At 38.1% G+C, this 27,014-nt stretch overlaps 1 protein-coding gene across 7 annotated transcripts; it reads right to left on the reverse strand.

The window, feature by feature from the left end:
* Positions 1-847: 847 nt before the first annotated feature.
* grin1a (glutamate receptor, ionotropic, N-methyl D-aspartate 1a) lies at positions 848-26,004 on the reverse strand. Of its 7 annotated transcripts, XM_084136956.1 has the most exons (23): positions 25,357-26,004; positions 22,616-22,750; positions 21,551-21,727; positions 18,705-18,767; positions 17,833-17,930; positions 16,594-16,715; positions 14,624-14,798; positions 14,225-14,369; positions 13,940-14,026; positions 13,676-13,811; positions 12,710-12,837; positions 12,441-12,605; positions 12,127-12,245; positions 11,555-11,667; positions 11,313-11,461; positions 11,079-11,236; positions 10,463-10,624; positions 10,104-10,213; positions 9,625-9,770; positions 9,213-9,269; positions 7,044-7,070; positions 6,507-6,617; positions 848-2,815 (listed from the first exon to the last, which is right to left on the reverse strand). In XM_084136956.1, the coding sequence occupies exons 1-23, from the start codon at positions 25,603-25,605 to the stop codon at positions 2,747-2,749; spliced, it is 2,901 nt and encodes a 966-aa protein (XP_083993082.1). In that variant the 5' UTR covers positions 25,606-26,004; the 3' UTR covers positions 848-2,746. The 7 variants fall into 7 exon arrangements, with proteins under 7 accessions (XP_083993082.1, XP_083993084.1, XP_083993083.1 ...); XM_084136958.1 differs by lacking the exon at positions 18,705-18,767; XM_084136957.1 differs by lacking the exon at positions 9,213-9,269.
* Between the last annotated feature and the right edge of the window lie 1,010 nt (positions 26,005-27,014).

Raw genomic sequence — 27,014 nt, forward strand, 5'->3', positions numbered from 1 at the left:
ATGCCAGGTCATGGATTTGCTAACAGCACTCAACAGCTAGTACAAAAAGAACTTTAAATACACATAAATCATGTGAATATATATATATATATATATATATATATATATCAAAATATTGCTGCTACAGCATTTATGGTAATGACGCTGAATAAGTCTACTCCATGATCAGAAGGAATTCATGATTAAATTACTTTTTCAGACATCAAATATCACTGTTCTTTCATGGCTGACATGTGCTCCCCTGCTAGTCTTCATTTCCATGGTTACGGCATAAACAAGTCTTACCCTCAAAAATATCCTTGTTGTAATCATAGACTGTCGCGGTAATGACAGTATTGTTGTGGACAATACTAAATTGTTAAAAATATTCACAAATTGCACAGATATGAACCCGAATTATGCATCAAGTGCCTTTTTAAGTTACTGTTTAAACATATATTGTGATTTTTTAATGAACTGATAACATTTTATCACATTTTCAGAGCAGATAAGTTTTAAAGTCTGGGTTGGGGACAAGGCCTGAGTAGCCAAATATTAGTGATGAAAACATTTTTAAAAATAGAAATCATACTGATTTTAGTGTATAACATTTTTTGGCGGTCCAATAAATATTATTTGAAATAACTAAACTATTTATTTTATAATATAGTATTTTTAACATGAATGTATAACCTGGGGACATAAAAGTTCCCCTAATTGAAGAATCACCCATATATATATGTATGTATGTATGTATGTATGTATGTATGTATATATACCTGGATATATTTAAAACATTAATGGATATTTCTAAAGTTAATATAATATTACACACATTATGCTCACAAAATTGAGAAGACAATTAGGCTAGTTGTGGTCTGGAACTGACATGGCACAAATTTATTGGCACAGAAATGTTATTTCTAAATATTTTTGTCAAAATGCAAACATGTGTTAGTTTGAAGAAATATCTAAAATTAACTGAAACATATATGTAGCATTTATTTAAGTATGCACAGGATGTGTGTGTTGTATGTGTGATGTAATTTATCTTATTGTGGTTGTGTGTCATTTACAGTGTGACAGTTTCTCATAAAAACACTTGCTTATCAACATTTTCATATGACAATCTAGCAGTCCAGGCAACATGAGCTGAATTCAAATTTCACATGCCCTGAAATCAGGTATAATTGTTCCTCTAGAGAACAAACCACATTCATTGACCCAAGGAATGAGAAAAACATACTGTGCATACACCTGTCAGTTTAAAAAGGCTAAAACCGAAAGTAGTAGAAGTCAGCAGTTAGTAAACAGAGGATATCTGCTGTATGTACCAGAAGAATTTGACATAGTTAGAAACAAATCTGTCTAAATCTCTTGATATGAAAACTAGAAAATGAGTGTTTTGTTCAAATCAAACAGCTGACAGTTACACATAACATATTTCACATTCTCAAATGTGCATTTTCATATCAAGTACGAATATTACAATCAACATTTGGCAAATTGCATAATTCCATATGCATATAGCTTCTGACAGATTCACATTAAAGTGCTAGGTAAGTGATCTCTCTTACAGGGGAGTTTCCATAGGTCATATAAGTAAACATTTACAGTAATCTGTCCTTATTTGTACAGCTGTTGTTGATGTTTCTCAACTCCAGAACTTGGGAACGGGCCAGTTTTGCCATCTAACCAATTGGTGTATACGAAATTGCAGCACCAGCGTTGACAATAAAGGGGCACACTTGGGGTTTTCTCATGTAAAAGATCTCTGGGGTTGTCTGTGGTGGGGATGACACACAGAGATGGTTTTGCATGAGATGCCAAGTGCTAGTTGGATGAAAAAACTTGGCCCCTTGATGCACCCTTCAGACTGAAGTTGAGAACGACTGCGTAAGAACTTTAAAGAGGAAGAACTGTTTGTACTAGTTGAGTTTGAAGGAGAGTTTGCATGTGCAATTAGTCACATCTTCATTCTAAAATTTTAATGATATCTTTTCTGTGATATGTGGAGGGGTATACAAAATATTTCTGTTGTCCCTAATCCTTGAGGGACAAATTTGCATGCAAATTACATGCAGAGGGATGATAGAATTAATATGAAAGACAATGATATTTGAAACAGCACAGTTTATGTGCTTGATTGGCTGACATTTTGCTTTATAGATTATATAGACAAAGAATAAAAAACAATGAACAGAATGCAAGTAAAACAATAAAATGTTTTAAAGAAGATAAATAGTCATATGTATATGATGAATATAATTAATCTTATACGTACTACAGCTAGTTAATTCATTAAATAGCGGCCTTAGAATTGGCCTTGCGACATGAAAAGTTTTGCTCTTTCTTCTAAATTATACTGTACAATACTTAAACCACTAAATCAACATAGGAATAACCACTAATAAGAAATATTTCTACATAATCATAAAGAATTTATAGAGAAGAAGTTCTGGTGGATGGAATGATGATGATAGTGTATACTAAGTTTAGCTTCAAGCTGAATGTGTTTATGTGTTTATATGGTCTGTGTGTTGGCAGCGTTCCAGTGCATTGCAGTGTCATGCCATTCCTTTCAGTCCACCAAGTTCCGACATTGGATCTCCATAAAGGTGAAGTGGCTCAGTAGTTCTCGTTCGTGATTGATCCATTGTGCGAAACCTAGAGGAGTGGTACTACAACGCTCCTCTCTAGTTCCATTTTGTTTTTCTCTAAAGAATGAACATGTCTTTATGTTAAACTCTCCCTCTCTCTCTCTGCCTCACACCACCGTGCTGACAGACGGGTCGGACAAGTTGAGTTGGCCCGTAATGTCTGTGGGTGGGAATTGCTGTAGAAAGAGAGAGAAGGTAGAAAACACACAGGATAGAGAGCATTAGTGCGACTGGTAACTTTTTTATCTTCCCCAAAATTCCAGAAAGATATTTCCTTCTTTACCCCTAAGGCAGCACGTATATGCAAATCAGAAACAAGGCCTCAATTATTGAATGCTTAAGATGCCATCATAATTTTTTGCTAAATTTTGGCTTTAGCCCAGGACTTGAAAACATTTTAAAGGCTATGTTTTACAATTGAACGCAACACTTAAATATTTTATAACCATCCAACGAGGTTTATAAAAATTTGAAACAATGTGGGAGAAGTGTTCTTCTAGCTATCCTGCTGCCTTAGGAGGTTTTTAGAATAATATTCAAAGAAGAGGAAGCAGGTTCTCTGCTGTGAGATGGTATTTAGGTCACCTAATAACCTTTATGTTTATTTATATCAGCAGTAGGTCAAAAGTCAAAATGTATTTGGACACTTGCGATATACATAGTTAAATATATATGAATGGCATTGCATTACATAATTTAAATATAATATAAACCAACTGTAATATAAACCAGCTGACATCTGCAAACCAGTGATGCCAACCAATGACCTTTGCCAAGCTATTTTTACAATTCCTTTTAACCCAGTTGTCTCAATGTGGCTTCTAGTGGATATATAGTATCAGTTCCCCTCACGTTCAAACTAACGTCCTAGCGGAGTAAACAAACAGTTGTAGTTTATCTGGAAATAGTTGGTTCAATTGTTGACAACCAGAAATTGTCCAAATACTTTTTGTCTTTGTTTCGAACAGTGTTACATTTGTTTTATTTATAATTTAAAACCTAAAAAAGCTAAATATTTGACTTAAGAGTTTGTTCAGGAATACATACCAGGTGCCTTCATGCAGTATTTTGTTGTCTAATGCAATGACATTAATACATATTTAAATTAGGCTTAAATGTCTAAATACTTTTTGGCCACTGTATATTTATATCTATAATATATTTAATTTTCATTCAGTTGCAGTTCCTGTTTCCTCATCTCAAGCTTAGATGTGTTAGAAGGGCAACAAGCTGTTTTCTCACATGGGCATCTGCAGTGTCGAGTTGGCAAAACACTCAATGGCATGCAGGTGCCCAGTCAGAAGGCAATTTCCACAACAAAAAAATTTTTGCTTTCAATTTCCATTTTTGTAAGCTATAAAATGTCTCTCAGTGAGGCTTGCCATGTTGCAACTGCAAGGACATTTTGATTAAGCAAAGTGTTTTTATCTAACCGTATTATTTAATTCTTATTTATTTTTAATTCTGTTCCTTGCTGTGGCACACTGTGAAACTGAGGCACAGAGAGCTTTTTTTGGTTAAGATGTAAGTGACACACGTTTTGCAGTCTGTTAATCAAGACTGACTAAATGTGAAGTAAATATAATATGTACACACCTAAGGAATAAATTTACATAAAAAATGCATATATTGATGGAAAAGCAGCAGCGAAGACTTTCAGATTGCTATACATTTTAAAAAATAACTAAATTGTTCTGCAAAAACCAAGGACACATGCAATGTTTGGGTGTAAATAAACAGTTATGCATATTAATTATGCATTTAAAATGTACCATACTAATTATAGCATGTGTCCTCTTTTATAGCTTACTGTTTTTTATTGCTATGGTATTGCCAATAATTAAGCATAAAAGCTCAAAATATGATGCAACAACTCTAAAAGCTAAATCTTAAGGCAAAGGTTCTCATTGTCAAAATCATCATTGTCGTATTGCAGAATAGATGTATTCAGCAATACTTCTGATGACACCGGGAGGCTTTTTCAATTTTTTTTTCTTCCTTGGTGTTGCATCAAGAATGCCCTTAGCACGCCTTAGAGAGAATGAGAATGAGAGAGTTCTTGTTATGTTCACTCAGAAGGCTTGCTGTTGACACTTCCAAATCAAGCCCACAGTGCCCCCTGGTGAGAGACAGTGAATCAGCAAAAGAGACAAAAAGTGTGTGTATCATCACTACCACAAATAAATGCAACTACTTCTACTAAGGCAACCAAAACACACGTCTCTACTTCTACGACAGATATATTGCATGCTTGCAGAGGAAGAGAGAGGCTGTGTAGCATGTACATCATGTGGGGGACGTCGACAGTTATAAATCCATATAAATCCACTTATATAGAAAGAGAGGCGACACTGATATCAAAAAATAAAAGGATGAATTAAACACTGTGGATGGTTACTCTGTTTTTCTCTTTTCACCTGGATTGCTGTGCCTTCTCTTCACCGTTCACCACCCCACCCCACTTTCCCCATTCTCTTAAACATTCAAAAGGGGAATTTATTTTACATAATTCCTAAACAAAATGTGAGAAAAATTGCAATTTAGTGCTAAAGAAAAAAACAAAAAAACAGAAAATAGATTTAGTCTAGTATTTAGTATAAATACCAATTCATATCCATTGTGTTTAGAACTGTCTCAATAACTGGAAAGGTTTAACCATGGCAGCACATTCATTTATTATTTTAAGTTATTTAAAAAATAGTAATATTAATTATTATGTAGTGATTAATTTATCATAGTTTTGTGGTTAGCACTGTATTCCAAATCTTCTAAAACCACACAATTTTGTGTGAGGATCATACTGAAATTTGAGCCATTATTCACTGAAAGTTTTTCATAGCTCTCAAATTTAATTCACGCCTACATTCAAACTTGGCTCGTCACACCAGGCTTTATGTCACTGATATCAAACGACATTAGTTTAGCATGTCTTGTGACTTATTTATAAGACTTGGAATATAGCACATAAATAGTTTTTTTTAATCCCTTTTAAAGCTGCTATTATTGAATGGAGAAAAGCAACTTAGACATTCCTCTAAACATCTCCTTTTGTGTTCCATGGAAGAAAGAAAATCATACAGATTTGGTGAAACATGAGGGTGAGTAAATGGTGACAGAATCTTCATTTTAAATTCCCATTCCTTGAAAAAAACTTTGTTAGGACCTTAAACAAAACAGTTGTGCAAAAGAAAATCATTGTTAATTGATGATTCCAAACTCTGAAAGGGAAGTTCCGCTGTAAAAAAAACAACGTTATTCCGCATGGCATCGGTTGCTCTGATCAAACACCACAACACGAAAGCATGCCGTCGGGGAAACAAACATTGCAAGATTTGACTGTTCATGATATCAATCACGTCAGGCAGGTTTGCGGACAAGAAACACAAATACGCACAACATCCCACCAAAAAGAGGCACACACGTCCACCCGCACTAACACACGCTTCCACATCCAGAGGTTGCAAAAGGGAGAGAAGCAGCCCAGAAACATCAGGAATTGTGCAGCGCCCCCTCCTCTTGGAACAGCTCTTAGGTTAGAACTTTCTTCCTGATTCTGACATCATTGGGTTTTAAAAACCTTTCAGCTTAACTCTTAAGGATGGCTATGCTCTTAAATCCTAACTGACAGATGGGGTCTGGATGGTGACTCGATGACTGACTGACAGACACGTGGCCGTGGCGCCAGGAATGGAGGAATAACCAGAGAGAAATGCGGCTCTCTTGGTTTCAGACATGACATGTCATTTAAGACAGAAGAAAGTAGATACAGAGAGAGGAGCGGAAGAATAGGACGAGAGAAAGACAGACGAAGAAAGAGGAAGAGAGACCGGTCGAGTAAAAAGAGATGCCATTCCTTAACCTCCTTACCGTGTCTTTGGAGGACCTACGTCTCTTGATGCTGGAGGCCAGGTTGGTACTGATGGACCTAAAAGAGGGTTTCGTTTTTGGGTCGCTGTCTGCTCTACCACTTTTCCTATCCTAAAATAAATATACGTAGAACAATTATTCATGTTCTCTGGCTGGTTTTCAACTGCCAAAACCACATCCCTTAATTCCCCGTTGATAAACTATCTTAAAAACCCAACAATCTATAAATATGAATGGAAGTCAGACTTGTTTGACATAAAGAGAATTGGTAGAATGCAACAGATTTGGTTGCAAAGAGTGGCAGGAATTTCAAATGATCTTCCTTGGCATCTGTTTTGTGCTGTTTCATAAATACTTGCTGTTAACAGGTTATGGTTTTAGGCACAGAAGAAGATTAGGACCTTTTTGACCCTTCCCTCCCACCGTCCAACAAAGGTGCCCCACACGGCTACTCTCTGGCCTCTACAAATTGTACTAAGGTAATGCACAAGACTGGGTGTGTTTGTGTAAGAAAAGGTCGAATTAAGGTATTCTTACATCCTGAGTCTCTACAGAGGAAGAGGGCTGCATTGGGGAGGAAAAAAGAAAAAGAAATAAATATTTATCCACTTGCTTTAAAGATCATATGACTTTAAGATCCATAAGCAAAAGCAGAAGGCAGCAAAATGAGCTTGCTGAGGAAATAATGACATCAAAGCCAAGCAGTCTGTAATATCACAAAACAAAACAACACTCTTATAGGGAAGTACAGCAACCAATAAAATGCCAAAAGAGCACAGGATATGAAATAATACTGATCAATACATGAATACTTATAAGAACCCTCTTTTAGCGTTATACTTTTTGTAGGGTATAACGGAAATTCACACCACACATAAGGGACGTACTGCATCAGGTTATCGGAGAGTTGGGAGAAGCGCGGTGTGAATTTCATTTAGACTCATGCAGAGGGCGGTAGGAGCAAGTGTATGGGTAAAGTAAGCAAAATGTGGACAAGCATACAGTTGACTTTGGCTGATGGAAGACTCTCGGGATCATCTTCACCTTTGTTTTGGCCCTTTAAAATGAAAATCATTCGACCCCTGCTACCAATTAAAAATCTCCCACTTTGGGACTTACCACTATGTCGCTGCGGTCTAAGAACAATGCGAAACACACTGTTGTGTTTCCTGCAACAATTTTATGCTTTTCACTAAGAAAAAAAAAAGAAGCAGCAAAAAGCCCCATTTGGCTGTTGTCAGAGCACTGTCTGTGCATTAGCATGCTGGACCAATGTAGACCACCGGCACAGTGAGACACATAACTGGCTCCAAGCCTCGACATAGTACCTCATGAGAGCACATTCACGCTTCATTTAGTATCGCATCGTCCTTTTTTTTAGTGTTTCCTTTTTGTTTTCTCATTTTCCTGAGGGCAGTGCACTTCTGAATGGGCTCTGCTCCAAGAGACAACCATTAACCATTGAATTGTGGGCAGCATGTTTTTGAAATTTCTGTGCTTTTAAGATGACAACAGAACAGCCCAGTGGACAAACTGCAAATTGGGCAGGTTATTCAGAAGTGCAGTGTGTGTGTTACACGCAGATCCCTGTATGAAGGTGCAGGACTCAGAAGTGCAAATGGGGTATTTGGATATGAACATTCATATTGAAGTACACACACAAAACATTTATAACATTTACACACGCAAGCTCTCAAAGATATCTCCTTCAAAAAGTTGTGTAAATTCCTATGCAGAAAGGAATAGTGACAAAACCATTCTAATACACCTCTGTTAATGATCCATACAAACTAACTTTAGTGATAGCTTAATATTAACCTTTCACTTTTATCAGGCATAGATCATCTAGGCTCCAAATGTTTTTTGTTTTTTTTAATCCTAGCTAGTTTATGTACGCTTGACCTTTCTGTATAAGAGCCTACATGCATGTGCATACAGAGACGATTATACGTGTGAGGCAGATGACAGACATTGATAGTAAATTGACCTGTTCACAAAGACAAGAGACTGTGATCTTACCTTTCACTGCCACTGCTGTTTATTCTATTGCAGCAGTTCTGACCTTTTGTCACTCTGAATAAAGAAGCAGCTTGAGGCTCTCACAGCCTCAATGTACTTCAGCCCAGCACCAATCCCACTGGCCCACCCCTCACCAAATATCACAGTCTCACTGGGAAGACCTCCCAGGACTTCCCACTAGAAGACATTGGCCTCAAAGGACACACAGGTGAGCAAGAGTTTGTAGCAGACATTTCGAATGGACTGTGTTAGACTATAGCATGGATTTATGCTGGATAAGGCTTTTGAAATATTGGCTTCTATAATATGTTTTATGTCAACGCTTGCACTATATTTAATGGTATAGGCTGGGATATCTGTTGCTAATGATGACAATTAGTGCTCTGTCCTGTTTTCTTAATAGCGGTCTGTTCTCTTTAGTATAGCTTGATGACGTACGCTAATAGTATACTTAATCAACATTAACTGTTTAATATTGTACACATTAATTTTGCAGTCTACATTATCTTCAGGGATTTTTATTTGATCTAACTTTAATACGCAAAGTGGTTTGAAGCATTTAAGTGGTTCATGCCATGAAAGCAGCTTCATATTTTAATGAACTAAGCATATCAGCAAATTTTAAATATACTAATTCGCTTAGCAAGGATGACGTGGCAACAAGACGGATCAGCTTGTTTTACATACTAAAGATGGAGTCCCAGCCGCACCCACAGCTTGACTCCCTGAGCTCTCCTTATTGTCCTGTTGGTACAGATAAGAAGAAGGAGGCTGATTGAACCAGAGCAGCCTAGACAATCTTAGACCAGCCATGAAAATGGGAAAGAGGGAAGTTTTTCTTTGTTGGCCCTTTTAGAAGCATAGGGACACGCAATGTAAGTAAGATCGTCCACCTTTGGTCACGACACCAAACAGTGCCATCATAGATCTGTTTAACAGTGCAACCAAGGATTTGTTTTTTGCAAAGTTATGTATGAAAAACTTGTGAACTAAAGCCCTTGTACAAAAAGTAGTTCTTATGTAAAAGTCTGTTGGGAGGTCATTCCCTCATGTTCACCCTTCTTTTTACCGCTTGTGTTGTAGGAGAGAGCTGCCTTACCTGTAGGTTCTTCCTCCAAACGTTGACGGCCGCAAAGGCTAGCTGCATCTGCTTCCTGCGGGCGTCTTTATGGCGCTTGTATGCAATTTCGATAAAGATGAGGAAGATCCCTGCTGCAATGCCCCCAGCAACTAGCATGAAGACACCTGTGAATGAGAGGGATGAAGGAGACTGTCAGACGATTAACGGAGACACAGTACTCTTCGAATCAACCCATAGAGGAGCTGGAGGGGATGGAGCCTCTGTGTGATGGAATCCTACATGTATTGCCCATATATACTTAGGGCCTGCTGCTGAAAACCATGCAAAATGGATGGATGTTAAAGGTTAATGAGTTTGTTACAAATGTGAACACCAACATAGGTGAGCATAAAACAACAACTAAAAGCATTGGACAAAAAAAGGCCCCAATACATTACCTACTGTACCTTTTTTGTCCAATCTCTTTTAGGTTTCTCTGTACCTTAAATGGACCATACCTGCCATATTCTCAAAGGTGAGTGTGGCTGGGGCATTGCTCCTTGAGTCACACTCCTGGTATCTCACCCAGGTTTTATCTAGGTCCTCCATGAAGCCATTCTCATGGGAACTGCAAGGGGTGGTGGAGAGCAGGAAGAGAAGTTCTAAAGTTACTAAGTTGCTTTTGGGAGAAAGTACCGATAAATCCCACAAAGTAACCACTAGAACAAACACTTATATGTTCAAGCACACATAATACAGAGCAGGGATGGAAGAGGGGAAATACACAGAGAGAGATGATTAAGTGTCCAGTGATGAGATTTTATACAACATAAAACTATACAGAAGCATATAATATGCTGCTTCGGCTGGGACAGACCTGAGAATAGCCAGGGACACATTCTGTTTCCAGGGGCTGTCCTTGCGCATGCCTATGCCAAAGCCCGAACGGAAAAACAGCTCTCCCGTGGTCACCAGGTCGCACTTCTGCGAGGCTTCAAACTCCAGCACCGCAGAGTCCCAGATGAAAGCATGCAGCTTGCTGTGGGGGCAGGGGGAAGGGAGGAGGACGGGAAGGGTGGGGGGTTACGGTGCAACAGTACAGTGAGAAACAACACACTCGAGGCACCCGCCCCCACCCCCACCCACCCCTCTTGTGCGACTTGTGTTACCAGAAAACTAGACTGCAACCTCATAGGCAAATGAAATCCAATGCCGGACGAGTGGAGCTTTGTCCCCCATTGGATTCCCTCAATGACGTTTTTGCTGAAAACCTGAAAAAGTTGTTCTTTAGCTTATTGTTAATATATGTTATGTGTGGCACATAGCCGGGCCTCTTGTGAGAAGGGAAATGGGCCAGGGTCACAGGTTAGTGCAGCAAGTTCTGGCACTGATTTATATACCTGAGACCTACAGGCCCAGGACCCTCAACACTGTGTGACTGATTGACTGACTGTGAGGCCAGACCTGCTGGTGTCTACCCAGCAGGAACTCACTTGTCCCGAACAGCCTGGATGGCTTCAGCGGCGCTCTCATAGTTGTGCTTCTCCATGTGGCGGTACATGGTGCTCAGCTCAACTTGTCGCCGGAAGTAAATATCCACCGAACTCTGCTTTACTGTGGCATAGATGAACTTGTCTGATGGGTTCCTTAGCTGGAAAAAATGCAAACTTACTGTATACATCTTAGAAAGCTTTACTCTGGTACTTCAAGTGCTTAGAGAAACATACCCTTGGGTCATTGATGCCGGTGATGCGCTCCTCAGGCCGGTCCAGCACCAGGAAGGCAGCCAGGTTGGCAGTATAAGATGCTACTATAATCATAGCAAAGCCAGCCCACACCATTCCCAAAATTCTTGCTGAAAAGCTTCGTGGGGCACCTGGACAACATGTTAAGTAGTCAAACATATGTCAAATAAAATTGATTTGTTTAATTTCACATGACCAGAAGCAAAGTTTGACTTTCACAACACCTTCTCCTATTCCAGAGTTCAACAAGACGCCCCAGGAAAACCACATAGCTGAAGATAAGGTGAGGGCATCCTCTTCTTCTTCTTCACTGTTTACTTTAAACCTTCCAAATGGGCTGGAAAAACCAGGTGAAACAGTGAACATGATCAGAAAGAAAATAGGTAAAAGAAACACATAAGTAGTCTTGAACCAAATTATCCAGCATCCCAATGAGAACCAATTTCTGGTTTCTGGTTCACTTAGCACTTGCCAGTACCATAGAGAGAATTATAAAAGCTGTGGAAGCAAAGCAAAGAGACAGAGAGAAGACAGGAAAAGACAGAAAGAGAGGGAAAAGAGAACAGGCTCACATAGTGCAGCCACTCAACCTTCCCCACCTCCATGGCGACACTAACAATGAAACGTGTTCAGCACTCTCATGTACTGTTGAGACATCCTGAAACAAAGGTGCTACATGATCCCACTGAGTGAAACAAACTATCTAAAAAGACAGAACAAACAACACACACACACAGCACCCTATGAACACACATGGAACAGCTAGCAACACTCTCAACCCAATGTCTTGTTGTACCTGAACCGGTCTAGTAGGTAAAGCATCACCGCCACCACATGTACCGATAGACCCACCAGTAGCCACAATGTGCTCTGAAATGGCTGCATAAACGAGTCCAGTGTACTACGAGGAATTTCCTGAAACACACATTGCATGGCCACTTACATACATTTAGCACATTCCATTCACTCAATACCTGCTCTGGTAGGTACCAGCAGTACTGCAACGAGACTAGCAACTGGTGACTAGCAATGCTGCTATTTTAAACAGTGTTATACTGACGATCTGTAATGAAAACACAGAGTGTGGTATTTTGAGTAGTTTAATCGTACCTTTTTCACAAGGATAGTCAGTCCCTGGTATTTGAAAGGCTTGGAGAATTCTATGTACTGGGCTCGTTCGTTGTTGATTGTCAAGGGAGCAACAATCATATCAGCAAGGCCACCCAGGAGCTCACCCATCATGCCGTTCCATTCCTTCTTGTTACTGTTATTTACCTATGCCACCAAATGATAAATAGAAAGCAAAATTATTTGTTGTGTGAATTTTTCATATGATAATCAGCTTGCTTATACTTTACAAAATAGGAAAGTATACTTACTCTTTCCTGTGTTCCAAATTTTCCATCTGCCACCAGGTGTACTTCATAGGTGAAGTTCATGGTCATTGCCAATTTGATCAGAAGGTCAACGCAAAATCCGTAGCAACATTGGGGAACAATTGGGCGTCCTGTAACCAAACCAGAAAAAGTGAAATTTCATTCCATCTGATAAAGTTACATGAGGAAAATCTATATTTTGAAAGCCCACCACTCTTACTCCTCTCACCCCAATGCACTCAGTTATTCAGAGATTGTCTTTCTCTTTTAGATAGCAGTGCTCTCAACTGTTAGACAGCATTGAGGTCTGATCAATTCCATTTCCAAATACAGCTTTCGCTCTGCTACTCAGCCAGTCATAGATTGTTTTACAATTATAACTGAATAAAATATTAACAAGCTTTGCGAATAAATTTTGTCAATTCATCTATGGTACTGGCTGAATTAAAGTGAAGTAGCCGCAACTCTTCTGGTCAGAATGACTCAATAGCCAGATGGGAGCATCTAAAAGAAGTACAATCCTTCCATACTGACTTTCACACTTTACCTGTAACTTATCTAGACTGCAACACAAGGCATACCCACAGCTTGCACTATACGCAAAGCAAAATGCTACGATGGAAGCCCAAGCAACACACAAACATAGTTTGCAAACATCCAGCACATGCACACACATTTTGCATCAAGCAGAAATAGTCACACACTCACAATGTAAAATACACACACACACACACACACACACACACACACACACACACACACACACACACACACAGACACACACACACACAAAATCGGCTTTAAAACAGACTTTCACACAAACTCACATGCCCACAGTCAAGTCACACTTGCTACATTCATACATATATAAATACCTGCTGCATATATATGTATGTATGTACAGTATGTATTTCCAGACGGCGGATGTAGAAAAGCACAGTGACAATATAAACGTCCCTGATGGGTTACCTGGGATGGTCTCATTTGGTCCAGTGCAGATCACCTTTTTAATTAAGACTCCATTAGGTGTGTACTCTTCCTTGCAGGTCCCTTCCAGCGTAGTTGGCTTCACATACACAAAGGGTTCCTGATGAATGGTCACTATCTGCAAAAGATGGATGCGATTTTGTTCAGTTTTCCTATATTAAACATATATCAAGCATTCAGGTAATTTTCTGATGCATGGCCCTAATTTTTTTTGCACGTTTTTGATAAACAAAGTGAACTCCGTACCTTTAATCGAGTAGACATCTGGAATCCTCTCGGTCTCTCTGTTTCACCTCCAGGCCAAATGATCTTCCTCTGCTTATTCATCACCACCTAATGAAGATAGTTATAGTTGATAATTAACAGGTTTATAGTCATAATCATAATCTTTGTTCAATCCTCTAATCTAAAATAATTTGCCTATATAGATTCCAAAAGTGCCATTACAGAGTTGTCTCACAGGAACTAATGCATGATTCAGGACCTGTGTCGTGAAATTATAAATTAAACACTGTGAAAGAAGACTTGTACTTGTGTTCCATTGTAAATTCCAACTTGAATCAGTCTGCTCTTCTGGTAGTTGAGAATGCTGTAATGAGCGTATTTTCTGTCTCCGTCGTCATTGAACTCGACGCGTCCTGTTAGGCCCTCTGGGTACTTAGAAGACATCAATACCCTGTGGAGTGCAGCCAGAATTGACATGTGAGTAACTTTTTGTATACGGATGTGATGCATGAAAAATTCCATAAATGAAATATCATGTGATGTGACAGCGCATTAGATCACATTGAACATCTGCCTGTGGTTGTCAAAACCCATCAAAGAATGAGGCGGATGCCCCCTCAAGCTGGACATTGAGGAAAATAATAACAAATCCTAGAAAATCAAATAAACAGGTCAGCTGCATGCATGATCTTTAGTAGAACTGACCTTTTAAAGAGTGGCCCGGTCTTCCAGATGTTGGTATTGCCCACGCAGCCCCTTGGAGGTTCTGTGATGTTCTCTTTCTCAAAGAGCTCTTGGATTGACTGGGCTACGACGGCAACGGCATCGCTGATGTGTGCCGACTCATTCTTGCCGTTGATGAGCTGGAGGCCAATCAGCCCTATGTGTTGACGTCAAAAATGAAGCAGTGAGCTGTTTACCCTTGACATTTATGAACCCTTTCCAATGCAAAAAAACCCATAGGGTCGCCCTTTGAGCCAGCATGGGTAAATGACTCTCAAATCAGATGTCATATCATGTTTTGTCAAATTTTTTCCACTGGTAGATTAAGCCAATTAGTGTCAGCATGTAAAATTAATAGTTTTGTCCTTCACAGGTACTGTATGTTACTTGAGACATTTTGCCCAAAATGCAAGCTTTGACCCTTGAGGTTGGATTGACTGAACTAATCCCACTAACGCCACCTACTCCCAAACGGTGGTAAGTCCTGTCCAATTAGTGAGACACTAACACACAGTGATTGATGAAATATATTAGAATTAAGGTATACTTCATATTTAAATCCAACTTCAGCTGAGTTTTTGTTTATTGGAGCAGGGTTAGAAAGATCCAGTTCTGTAAGAGATCTCCAAAAGTTTACCGTGAAGACTCAACAAGTGTTTAAGTGTGGACAAAGACAAGAAAAACACTGCCAGGGTAAAAGTGAGCAAGTGTATTGGGAGAAACAACGACAGTAGTGTGAACTGGTGCTCTTCGTGTGGCGGTCAAAAATTACAGATCTTTTTTTTATTTTTTATTTATTAAATGAAGGTAGGCCTACTATATTTTAGTTTGATAATGTTTTTTTATTTTGTATTTTGTATTTTTAGAGGATTTTATGGTAATACGTTTTATTTATGCTGTAGTTATTATCCATTTGTTCATTTTTTATTCCGACTTAAACTGTCATAAATCTTGAATGTTTTCTAGCACAGACTTAAGTTTGGTCTTTTTTTAAAGACGACACATGGCAGATTATTGTTGAAGTGAAAAGTGTTTTAAAAAGTGAACTTAAAAAAGTTATAGAATTTTACATTTATTGTTATGAAAAATGCACAAAAATACTATTTTCAATTTTTATATGAAATATATATTTTCTCGAAACACATTTACTCTAAAAGGTTGATATCTTAAAAAATAAGCTTTCAGTAAGATTTTGTTTGGGTGCAATACCAGAAGTTTCCACTAGATGAAATTCGTTTTCCTTACATTTCGGGTATTTTTGATTGCGAGGAGTACAAGTGTGACTATTTATTTCAGGACAATTTAACCTTTTCGAATCATGTCTATGATTTTTTTTTTGTGTGTGTGTTCACTAGCAAATGCCAAAACCTTTACCAAGTTTCGTACCATTCCGATAAAAGATATATATATAAAAAAAAACATGCCCGCTAAAAAATGTCAGAAGAGCACCAGAGGGTTAAAAAAACATTACTTGTGCAGTGCCTGGGACATAAAAGGCCATTTATAGCTTACCAATACCAGAAACACGTCAAAGGGAGGGTTGGAAAAACACCCTTTATAAATTCACGAAAGCCAGACTATTAATATAATAAACATGATAAAACCACACATTTTCAATTTCAGCAAAAAAAAAAAAAAAAACACAATGACAATAACATACTTTTGGTAACTTCTTAATTAAACCTCTAGAGGTCAACATGAGTACATGTGAACCAGAGAACGCAACCGTTATGGTGTAAACTAAAGTGACTCGTTTAAAACCTTTAAACACATAAAGTGCTTAAATGTTTAAACGGTTAATTTATATACGAACACACGTACACACACTAACATTCACAACTTGCTTCATCAATAAAACCTCTCTAGTCAAAGTTAAAAGAACAACTGAGACAAATGGCTTCTTTTCCTCTGCTTCTGTCTCAGTTATACTGAGGTGGGTGTACAGTACGTACCATCAGGGGCCTCGCTCAAAGCTTTACCGGACATCTCACGCTCCCCGACCAGCCATACATAGCCTGAGCCTGTCATGTTCAGGAAGCGTGCTGTTTTGTACACGGCGGCTGCATCTTCCTCACTAAAGGCAGATAGACAGGTTTACAACCGCTGACAGAAATATGAGAAGCTCACTGAAGTATGAAATTGCTTTGTAAACCCATTGTTTTGACTTTTCAGTATTATTTATTTCAAAGTTTTCGAAGGCCTACCCTGCTGAAAAGACCAGCTGGGTAGAACTGTTTTTGTGCTGGTCTTGCTGGTGGGCCAGCATAGCAAAGCTGTGCACCTGCAAAACCTGTCGCCGACATGGATTTTCTGATAAAGTCTTGCTAGTTAAGCTAGTTATGTTCAGAACAAGTCAAGCTCAAAAGCATTTGTGGCATGTTGATTTGAAAAAATCAAGGATAGAGTGAGGTACAGACAATGGAAGTAAATGGGCCAATTTGTTAGTACTCCTCCTAATTTTATAAAAGCACTTACTTGTACATGAACTCATCTATTAAATATTGTATTATTTGAGCCATAAGTAGGCCATTTATATGGCCATTAAATTTAGGCAATATATTCTCATAGCAAAAAAGCAGTGTTATTTTAGTATTATTTACTGTATATACATTATAGTTTTAATTAATATTTTGAATTAGCTTTTTTGGGGGGTTTCAGTTTTCATATTCATTTTTATTTCATTTAATTTTAAATCAGCTTTTTATTTATTCCAAGTTAGTAATTTTAAACCTGTTTCAGTTTAGTTGCCATTTCTAATTTTTATTTAGTTTTTCCATCTCATATTTATATTTTATTTTCTTTTAGCTTTATTTCAATGAACAGAAATGTTTTTAATAGTTTTAGTTCATTATAAACACCCTACAATGAAGTTGTAAAATTGAATATAACTTGACACAAAAAGGGTAGAGGTTAAGAAAAGGAGAAACCATTGGAACTTACTTTTGTGGTAATAAACATCAAGCCACAAATTCTGTACATTTAACTTTTCTTGTATCGAACCTTGAACATTCCCTTTAGAAACACAAGCAGCCAAAACATATGCTGGTCTATTCAGCAGGGTGAAAAGAATAATAAATATGTGGATGACTCATTCTGATTCATTACTCTTTTGCAGGTAATTATACAGTGAAGAGCGAGCTGCAGAGATTTTGGTGGGCTGCTGAGATAACATCATGCGGTAAACCTCTTACCTGGCTGAGAGAATGATCACTCGAGCCTCCAGCTCTTTGGCCTCCAGGAGCAGAGCAGTTAAGTTAGTCTCTTGGTTGAACTGAAGCACTTTCTCGGCCTGAGATTGGGGTACACAATCAGTCAAAGAGGCTATTTACTTCCATAACTGAACCATGCGGCCTCATTTAGCACTTTTGGTTGGTTTGATTGTTTCTGGGTTTTTTTTTTTTTGGGGGGGATGAGGGACTGAAAAGGGGGGAAATTATAGAGTTCCAGGAAAACTGCTTCAAAATGAAAAATAAAAGAATAAAAAAAGCTTGAAAAAAAAAAAAAAAAACTTCGGCATTGTCGCATGCAAACTGAGGGTTATCAAGGCTTCAGAGAAAGGACGTGCATGTTAGAGGTTTCGGGGAGTGAGACCGATGCAACCGGAAACTAAAACCAGGTGGAAAGGGGAGTGACAGGTGAGAGGACGTCATTTCCCCAAAGAAAAAGAGTTGAGAAAAAAAGAGCAACGAGGGGATGCTGCAATAGGAAGTAGAATCTGAGAGAGTGTTGAGTCCCAAACTATCGGATCTCCACAAAGGAATGGAATTGCTTTTTTTTGCTTTTTTTTTTCTGAGTCATGCATCATCCTTTATTAAGAAGGAAGAAATGGTAATGAAAGAAGCGGAGCGTTTTAATTTTTTTTAAACGGAAATAATAATCGTTCAAAAGAAATCCATTCTTCATTTAAATCATAAAAAAGGGAAAAGTAACTTCTCAACGTAACAAGAAACACGTGCTACCAAGAGAAGGGCATTTCTGGGTTGGCCGGTGATTGGTTGGGCTGTTTCTAGTAGCTACGTTTAGAGATTTTGGAGGGCGGCGTGCATTGACCATGCAAATATACCTTAGGTCCTCTCTTGTTGTCAAAGGACAGTTGGTCTTGGTTTTCATAGTTCCTTTTTTTATTCTGATGAGTAATGTGCACAGAGAAAATATGCAGACACAGAAGAATATTATAAACAGTTGAAAATGGTGGGCAGTAAAGCAACCAACAAATTTTCACTTTTCTGCTCCAAATTTGAATCCCTAACACTGGGACTTGCAAAAAACATCATATACCGTGTGACAAGATCGTAGACCTAAACCAAGAAATGGCAAATTGCAACAACATTACAAAATTAAGGAACCAAGTGGTGCGTTTCCATCAATCCAGATCAACCAATCAATCTGTGTGAGTGCCTACCGAATTATTCATGTGACGTTACTTTAAATTCAATTAAGATGACAGACTACTGTGACAGGCTGCCAAGTTAACAAATGGCTCAATAATAATGTAGATATTTCTGAGTGCTGTATGATTGCAGAAGCTCACTAAGATGACCTTTTTCTCCTGCACCATCTTGAGTTGCTGTATTTTTTGAGGGCAGTGGTCTCGGGGGGAAACCCTGGCTCAAACGGTGCCATTTTGCAGTGATATAAATAAACCTCCCCTGCATAGACACACAACACTGCCCGAATACCGCGATAGGCCTGATGTGCTCTCATGCGATTCGCCTTTCAAGCTTCTGAAATTATGCATGACCTATATGTGTGTCGTGGCATTTGCTCATTATGGCACCTCAAAGGAAATTAGAAATGTGAATACACAGTGTCTCTCTATAACTATTAAAAGTGATTATGGTATAAATATTTTCTTAAAGTCTATGCGAATTGGTGTTGCTAAAACTTTAGCTATTTGGTTATTATCCAGTAACTCAAGCGGCGTAAGTAACTTTAGAGGAATAGCAGACATTTCAGAGCAAGTTATTGCATTCTCAATAAAGATTATGATTACAAACATGAGGAAAAATGACCAAAACTACCATGATATCTGGAGCTACAATTTTGCACATAAATTAGAAAAGAGGTCAGAAGTACGATAAAAAATACACCGTTAGAAAAATGCTACCTTTAGCTTAGTTTCAGTGATACATCATTGTGCTTAATCTAACCCTAAAGGGTACATATTAATATCAGGTACAAAGATGTATCTTTTAATGTGCTCCCCCAGTTGTACCACAATTTTTTTTCCTGAAAGTTTAGAGAGAATGATGTTCTGAATTCTAAAATGGAGTTGCACCTCTAATAAAAAAGAGAGCCTGATAGAAAAGCACATACAAGCACCACAAAATGGCTGCAGGTTAAAGAAACTCTATAAGTTAATATAAGTTGATTCAGAAGGCAATTTAAAATTTCAGTAGCAGAGCATAAAAGGCCAAATAAAAGAAGCATAAAGAAATTGAACATGTACATTGTTTAAAATATCTGGAATAATGTTTTCCTGGGAACACTTGGTGGGCTTTTTAATGGTTTTATAAAAATGTAAATTCATTCCAGTGTGTACGGCTTCTCCCGACTGCAGCACACATGAAAAGGACCCACTAAAATATGACGTGAATTACTGTGATTTTATCTTCACAAAGCCTTAATCAAACATAATTTTGCATTGAAGTAAATCAAAAAGCAGAAGCTTTTCATGCATGATAAATAGCAATGAGTCATTCCTACTAATGACACAACTACAAAATGTGATAAAAACCTAGGCAAGACAAGGCAAATTGATTTATTTAGCACATCTGTGCTTTAAACTTGCATATTATAGAAGAAGAGAAATAAAGACAAATACAAATCAAGTTTAATAATTTACAAACATAAACATGAATAAGAAAAGAGTATATTTTAAAAATATATATATTTTAATGCATCTTCCTAATATATATATATATACATATATATTTTTTTTTATACATATAATATTTTAATATGTTTTCAGGTTGTAGTAAATGGCACAATACATTAAAGGTATTTGTTTAAAGGCTGTGGCAGAAATCACCCATTTACAAGGTAAGGTTGCTTTAAAATGAATAATTATATTTATATGAAATATTTAGTCATTACATAAATTTTACTGCTGACGCATTTTGCCCTTATTTCAAGTCTTTTCTCTAATAGGACAAAGAGTAAGCTGGTGACCCCTTGAAAAAAAAAATGCATGATGCCTCTGATAATAAGAAGAAGAAATGTTAGAAGAAATTCCAATAAAGCAGCTATGTGGTATTTCAACAGTCTTCCAGCACCAGAAACGTCTCTGTGGGAAAGTAGCTCAATTCGCACCATACCTAAATAGTTTCACTGTTAATAATCTCTCGCAGCAATGAGGGCAACAATAATTACCTCAGCGCCGAGCAGTGGGGATGTGGGATGGTGATTTAGCTTTCATCCCCAAGGAAACTGAGCAGAACCTCTGCAAGAGTAAAATTCCCACAATGCACCACTGTATGAAGCAATCACAGCTTGAACCACCTCATGAGACACTGATGATATACTTATATCTGTGGCTCAAGGCTACAAAAATACCAGTTTATATAAACAAATGGCATAAATATGTAAAGAGTCACTGATGCTTTGCAACGCCCCAGGTTATGGTTTTCATTTTGCTCCTGTTGTGGATAGACACAGGAGTTTTTGACTATGGTCGAAAGCAATATGAAATGAGCAAATAACGCACGTTTAGTCAAATCAGACCACATTAGACATGGCTGACGCTTTTGGTTTTAGAATGTTAGCCAACATTTACAACATGGCATGAGAGATGTGATCACATGACAAAAAAGTAAAACAGTTACGTACATAGAAGACCTTTGCGATTGATACACACACGTCTGCATACAAGCACGCACTGGGAATCCTGGAACTGGAACTGGATCTTACCTTGGTCTCTCTCTCCTCCAGAAGAGTTTCTAGTCTTTTCTGGGCCGCTCTGCCTTCATGGTCGTCACTGACGATTAGAATGATGTGATTCCAGCGGAACTCCCGCATCATGTCAAACCACACATGTGCCTGGTGGGAATATGGTGGTACTGTACGCAGGAACGAGAGATGGATGCTCTGGAAGAAGGATAAAGAGATAAGAAGAAAGGTGGGAGACATAAAGTTTAAAAATTACACTGTTTTTATTTTAGTAAAATAATAAAAGGGTGTTTGCTGAACTACAGGCATTTTTTCACTTTGTTCATTTTTTTTCAATCTCTAGAGTAGGTAGTTATTTTGAAAAATTAATTAATTACTTTGCGACTGCCAAAAATAATATTTTCTATATAGTGTGATGAATGTGTGTAGTATGTAATCCTGACGTAATACATTCGCCATGTTGTCATTGTCATGTGACCTGTCAGCGTCAGTTGCGTCGCTTTACTGCCATTCATAAATCCTCTCCCTCGGCCTCATGGGATAGTAAAGTGTCCATCATATGCACAATTCAGAATCTCGCCAGAAGAAGTAGGTCATCCGGATACTTTTTGCCTACTTTTTTATCAGTACTGTGAATTCGGATATATTACTCTTGGCATATTCTGTTTTTAGCCGACAGTACAGTAGGGAATTTTGCGATTTCGGATGCAGCCAGCCAATTATTTTGTTCTTAAATGAATCAGTGTTTTCAAATGAATCTGTTCTGAATCTGAAACCAAGTCATAACGAAAGTCACTTTTCGCCACCTGCTGGCGTAAGATCCTGCAGAAAGAGTCACTGAAACCCCCATCACTGATCTACAGAATGGCATGTAAATATCACTTGTGAACAGAATATTTTTTAAATGCGTCATTTCCAATCAAGCTGCAATTTTATCATTTTTAACTGACAAAATAAACTTGTGATAGTATGAAAAGTGCTTTTCTAAAACCCTATATAGAGATCAAAGTGCCCATAGTTGAATAAACACCCAAAATGATTCATACTGAAACTGAATAATTGAATTTCTCTCTCAATGCAGCCCACCTTGTCTGAGTAAATGGACATCCTGGTGGTGAGCCCTACTACAGGTATGCGGTAGAACCCTGCGGTGTAGGAGACCGGCGTGGGTGTCAGATGGTCATTAGACTGTGGTGGATGGCTCACCAGGATGGCGTACACCTGCAAACAGAATCACAGAATTTTACAGTCAAGACTGGATCACAGTGGAGTGATAGGTATGACTCATGGATCTGGGCTCATTCTCTGACTAAATCTATAAATCACTTCACAGTCAGACAGATTGACAATTTGATTGATTGAAGGATCTTTGGTTGGAGCAAGAATGACAAAGAGGAATTTGCCTATCATATATAAAAGGGAGGCTTTGTTCCAATTGTACTAAAGTTATACACTTCATTTGATTAGTTCTCATCAGCACAATACAATACAAAACAATACAATACAATATACTTTATTGTCCTCTTAGGGAAATTTGTCTTGGGCTTAGTGTATGCTGCATTTCCAAATCACACAATCAATCAATCAATCAATCAATCAATCAATCAATCAATCAATCAATCAATCAATCAATCACATATATTTCACCTAAACAATCCATAAAGTGGAGCAGAATATGTAGATGAGCGTCATGTTGCACAGCTAAAAAAGGCCACTGTTATTGCACAAATAACGGCTGCATAAACCATAAGACCAGCAATAAATAACAATAACCAACAGTAATTAAGAATAATAATATAAAGCAACTGCTATTTTTGTTTTTCAATAATATGATGTATTGAGAAGGAAAAACAACGAGAATAAAAGGTTTGGCAACATTATGTATTTCCAGAGAGACCCTCCGGCACTGGCTCCATCTGTCACAGAATGTCTCTTCTTCAGAGTGGGCAAAGACATCAGTGAGCCAAAGGCGATACAGACTGAGCAATACAGCAGTTTCGCATGAAACAATCTCACACAACCAGATTAATTCAGCAATTATCCTGACATTCTGCTAACAAGCTGCACAACCTTACGGCCCCAGATTTGTTGAAGGTATGTACATAATTGAGTGCTGAACACCCATTGGGTTGACCGGGGGAGGTTGGTGTGAATATTAGCGAGAGAATGAGCAAGGCAGAGCAAACAGGACGGGAGGGAGTGATTCATGTTCAGCCCCGTTTTTTGTTCAGTGCAGTATCCAGCCCTGAGATAGACGATAGACTCCTACCTCAGCACATTTGTAATGACATCACCGACCCAGAGAGCACTTAAAGCAGAACCGCTTAATGTGATTTTTGCGTGTGCAGGCTTTTAATGAAGCAACGCATCAGGCTGAATTACTCCCACGAGTGTGACAGTAGTTATTCAGTAGTGAAAAAAGTCTCCCATTTACACTTCATGTAGGACATTGCTACTGCAGTACTTGAAGGTTTCTCCTCTTACAAAAAAACCCTCAAAACTGAATGATCCATCCATCCATTTGTATCTATCCATCCATCCATCCATCTTTGTATATCTCAAAAATATTTGAATCTTAACAGTTTATTCAGATTTAACTTTAGTATTTATACAGTGTATTTATAGTGAACATTAGCTGTATATCCTCCTCAAAGGCATCTTTGCAGATACTGATACTATGTTGACCCCTCCACCCCCATCTTTATTTTTATCAAGCACAGTAATACTCTGTGAAAATAGAAACTCAATCATTGATTTTTCATGCGTCACCTAGTTTATTCTGCAGCTGCTGCCCTGGGCGATGAGTGTGGATGGAGATAAGTGTGGTCATCTCACTCATTTCTGACATCAAAGCTCTGTGGGGTCAGCTACAGTACGTTAACCTTTCCTCCCACCGTGAGTCTATTGACCTGTGTGTATCATCAACTGGCAGGCTGTCCTGTTTAGACATCTAAACGAGTTACGCAGCTTCAATCTACTGCCACAATCCAAAACAAGTTTCGACTGCCCAAGCAATTCTCCACAGGTCAATGCCTACACTGTAGAAATGTTTTGTTTACTAACCTAGAAAAACGTGCTTCATGTGGTAACATCCGAATTTACAGGTTTTATTCAAGTCAAAAATATTACTGAATATGACTTAACAGTGCTACATTAGGTTACATTTTAAGACATTTTAGCTATTTTAAGGGTCAAAATATGTAGCAATGGATCCTTATGCATGATATCAACTGATATTTTCAGCAATTTTTTCTAAAATGACAAAACACCTCTCAATATATGCTGTAAAAAATGTTTGTCTAAAAATATATAAAACGTTTTTTTCCATCTAACCCAAAAATGCGCTTCATGTGGTAACATTTCAATTCATTTGATGGATTCAAGTCAAAAATATTGTTTAATATATTAACTGATTTATATAATTATATATGTTATATAATTATATAAGTTATATTATATAATAATCAATAATTTTTAAGGGTCAGATGATAGAATTTGTTCCTGCAGGTATTTATTGCTCTTTTTACAGTGCAGTAATTGCTTAGAAATGATTAATTGGCATCAGTATATTTTAAGCTCTTTCTAATGCACATATTTTCATATTTAATGCTACACTTTTCTATAACTAAAAAAATGCTACTTGTAATGGATAATATCACGCATTTCAAAACACTGTCTTATTAAAGCTAAATAAATTAATTCACTCTGAAGGGTGCATATTGCATGTACATGTTTACCCCTCAGGCAACATTTACAGTCATGTCATTTAAGATTAGATCTTGCCACATGGAAGTTCCACAGTGCAACGATGTTGCTAAAAATCCCACCTGACTGGAAATAAGGTCCTCACACACAGACAGCGCCATCTGAATCGCATTGGCTTTGTGAGTGACAGAGATTGCGGTCAATTTGAATTTATCCCTTCCGTACACCTGGTTCGCCTGGGTGACCGCATCCTTGAACACCTGCTCGTATCTCTTCTGGCTCAGAACGGCCCCGATGTTCACAATCTTGGGCTCGCAGCCGCCGCGCACGCAGGAGCAGGAGAACAACGCAGCCAGCAGTAGCAGACGCATCGTGTGGAGGGCTAGAAGAGCGCACGGAGAGCCCCAGTATCCTCCCCTGTTATCGCTGCCGGAGGCTCGTGTGGGGGATATTCGGTTGAGGAGATTGAAAGCAATGTCCAGTGTGGCAATTTTTAGAATCCCAGTTGCGAAATGCACACACACTGCGGCGATGTGTTCATGGTGCCCAGTTCATTTAGGCGATGGCATCTGAGAGACCGGCATTCACTGCAGCCTTTTTCTTAATTCCCCCTTGAAGTCAGGCTGCAGACAGGCAGAGCAAGAAAGTCACATACTACATGAAGCCTGGCAGCAGAATTCAGTGATGCGTGTCGTATCGTCCTTCTCTTCTCTTTGCGCGTCGGCTGCTGTTGTTCTGCAGCGGAGCTGTCCTTGGTGCTGACAGCTGTGCGCGCACTTTTACGCGCGCCCCCGCACCTCGCGTTGGCGTTGTACTCAAATTAAAACGCTTCGATGTCACAAACAGCCCATGCGTGAAATGAAAAGAGAGGGAGAATTGTTCTTCCACTTGGAGTAAATGCGAATTGTGTGTTTTCATAACAGCATACATGGGTTTAAAAAAACATATGGTTTTGACAGTCTCGCGTCGACCATTTATCAATATATTCTGGTGTTTCTAACCCACCGATAGAATTTCTGACCATTTACTTTACAGTTTAATGGATCTAATAAGTGTTACTGCTGTATCTTACAAATAATTGTCAACTGTTGATTTAATGTGAACGCTGAAACATTATGTTTTTTGCCCCTCTGAAAGATCAAATGAAGCATGTAAAACATCTCACTGATACAGATATCATATTTGATACATCCAATAAAGGGTCTATTATTAAACTGCTCTCATATAAATCATGGTCACACATATGTGAAAAACCACTGGTTTATTCACATTTGGAGATTTCAAATGATTAAAAATTAAAAAAGTATAAATCTGTTCTTGGATTACTGGATTATATAATGTTACTTTATTGTTTGCTACTTTAAACTGGGTGCAATTGAGCAACTGTTATAACTGTGACCATGAATGATTTTTGTTTTAGTGGGCTATCCAGGAAGTAAAATACATGTTCTCACTTAGAACATGTGGAATTAAAATTTTTCCTTATATTCTTTACCAAAACACTGTTTAAGACAAAAAAGTGTATATTTAGAAGAGAGGCCCAGATATAAAAATGAAAGTTCTTCAAGGCTCAGCAAAGAAACCTCTCAGCAAGAACGCATTTTAACTGTATTATGAGTATCTTTAAAGCACCCACACATAGATGATTGTATAAAGGTTCTCCTTGACTTTTTGGCTCCTATATTTTTAGATTCTACCATAAACTCCCACCCAAAAAAGACTGATTTAAGATGGCTAAATGTTACCACCAATGCTCAGAGATGTATTTTAGATCCGATGA

This window comes from Abramis brama (assembly GCF_963993115.1).
Source record: "Abramis brama genome assembly, chromosome: 15".
In the NCBI taxonomy this organism is placed as follows: domain Eukaryota; kingdom Metazoa; phylum Chordata; class Actinopteri; order Cypriniformes; family Leuciscidae; genus Abramis; species Abramis brama.

Bases quoted from the DNA above. Each gene is read 5' to 3' on its own strand.
- grin1a (XM_084136956.1), bottom strand. From the start codon at position 25,605: ATGCGTCTGCTACTGCTGGCTGCGTTGTTCTCCTGCTCCTGCGTGCGC. The intron at 22,751-25,356 runs GTGGGATTTTTA...TTCTGTTTGCAG, and splicing joins AGGACCTTATTTCCAGTCAG to GTGTACGCCATCCTGGTGAG. The intron at 11,462-11,554 runs GTGTTGTGAAAG...CATGTTGTCCAG, and splicing joins GAACTCTGGAATAGGAGAAG to GTGCCCCACGAAGCTTTTCA.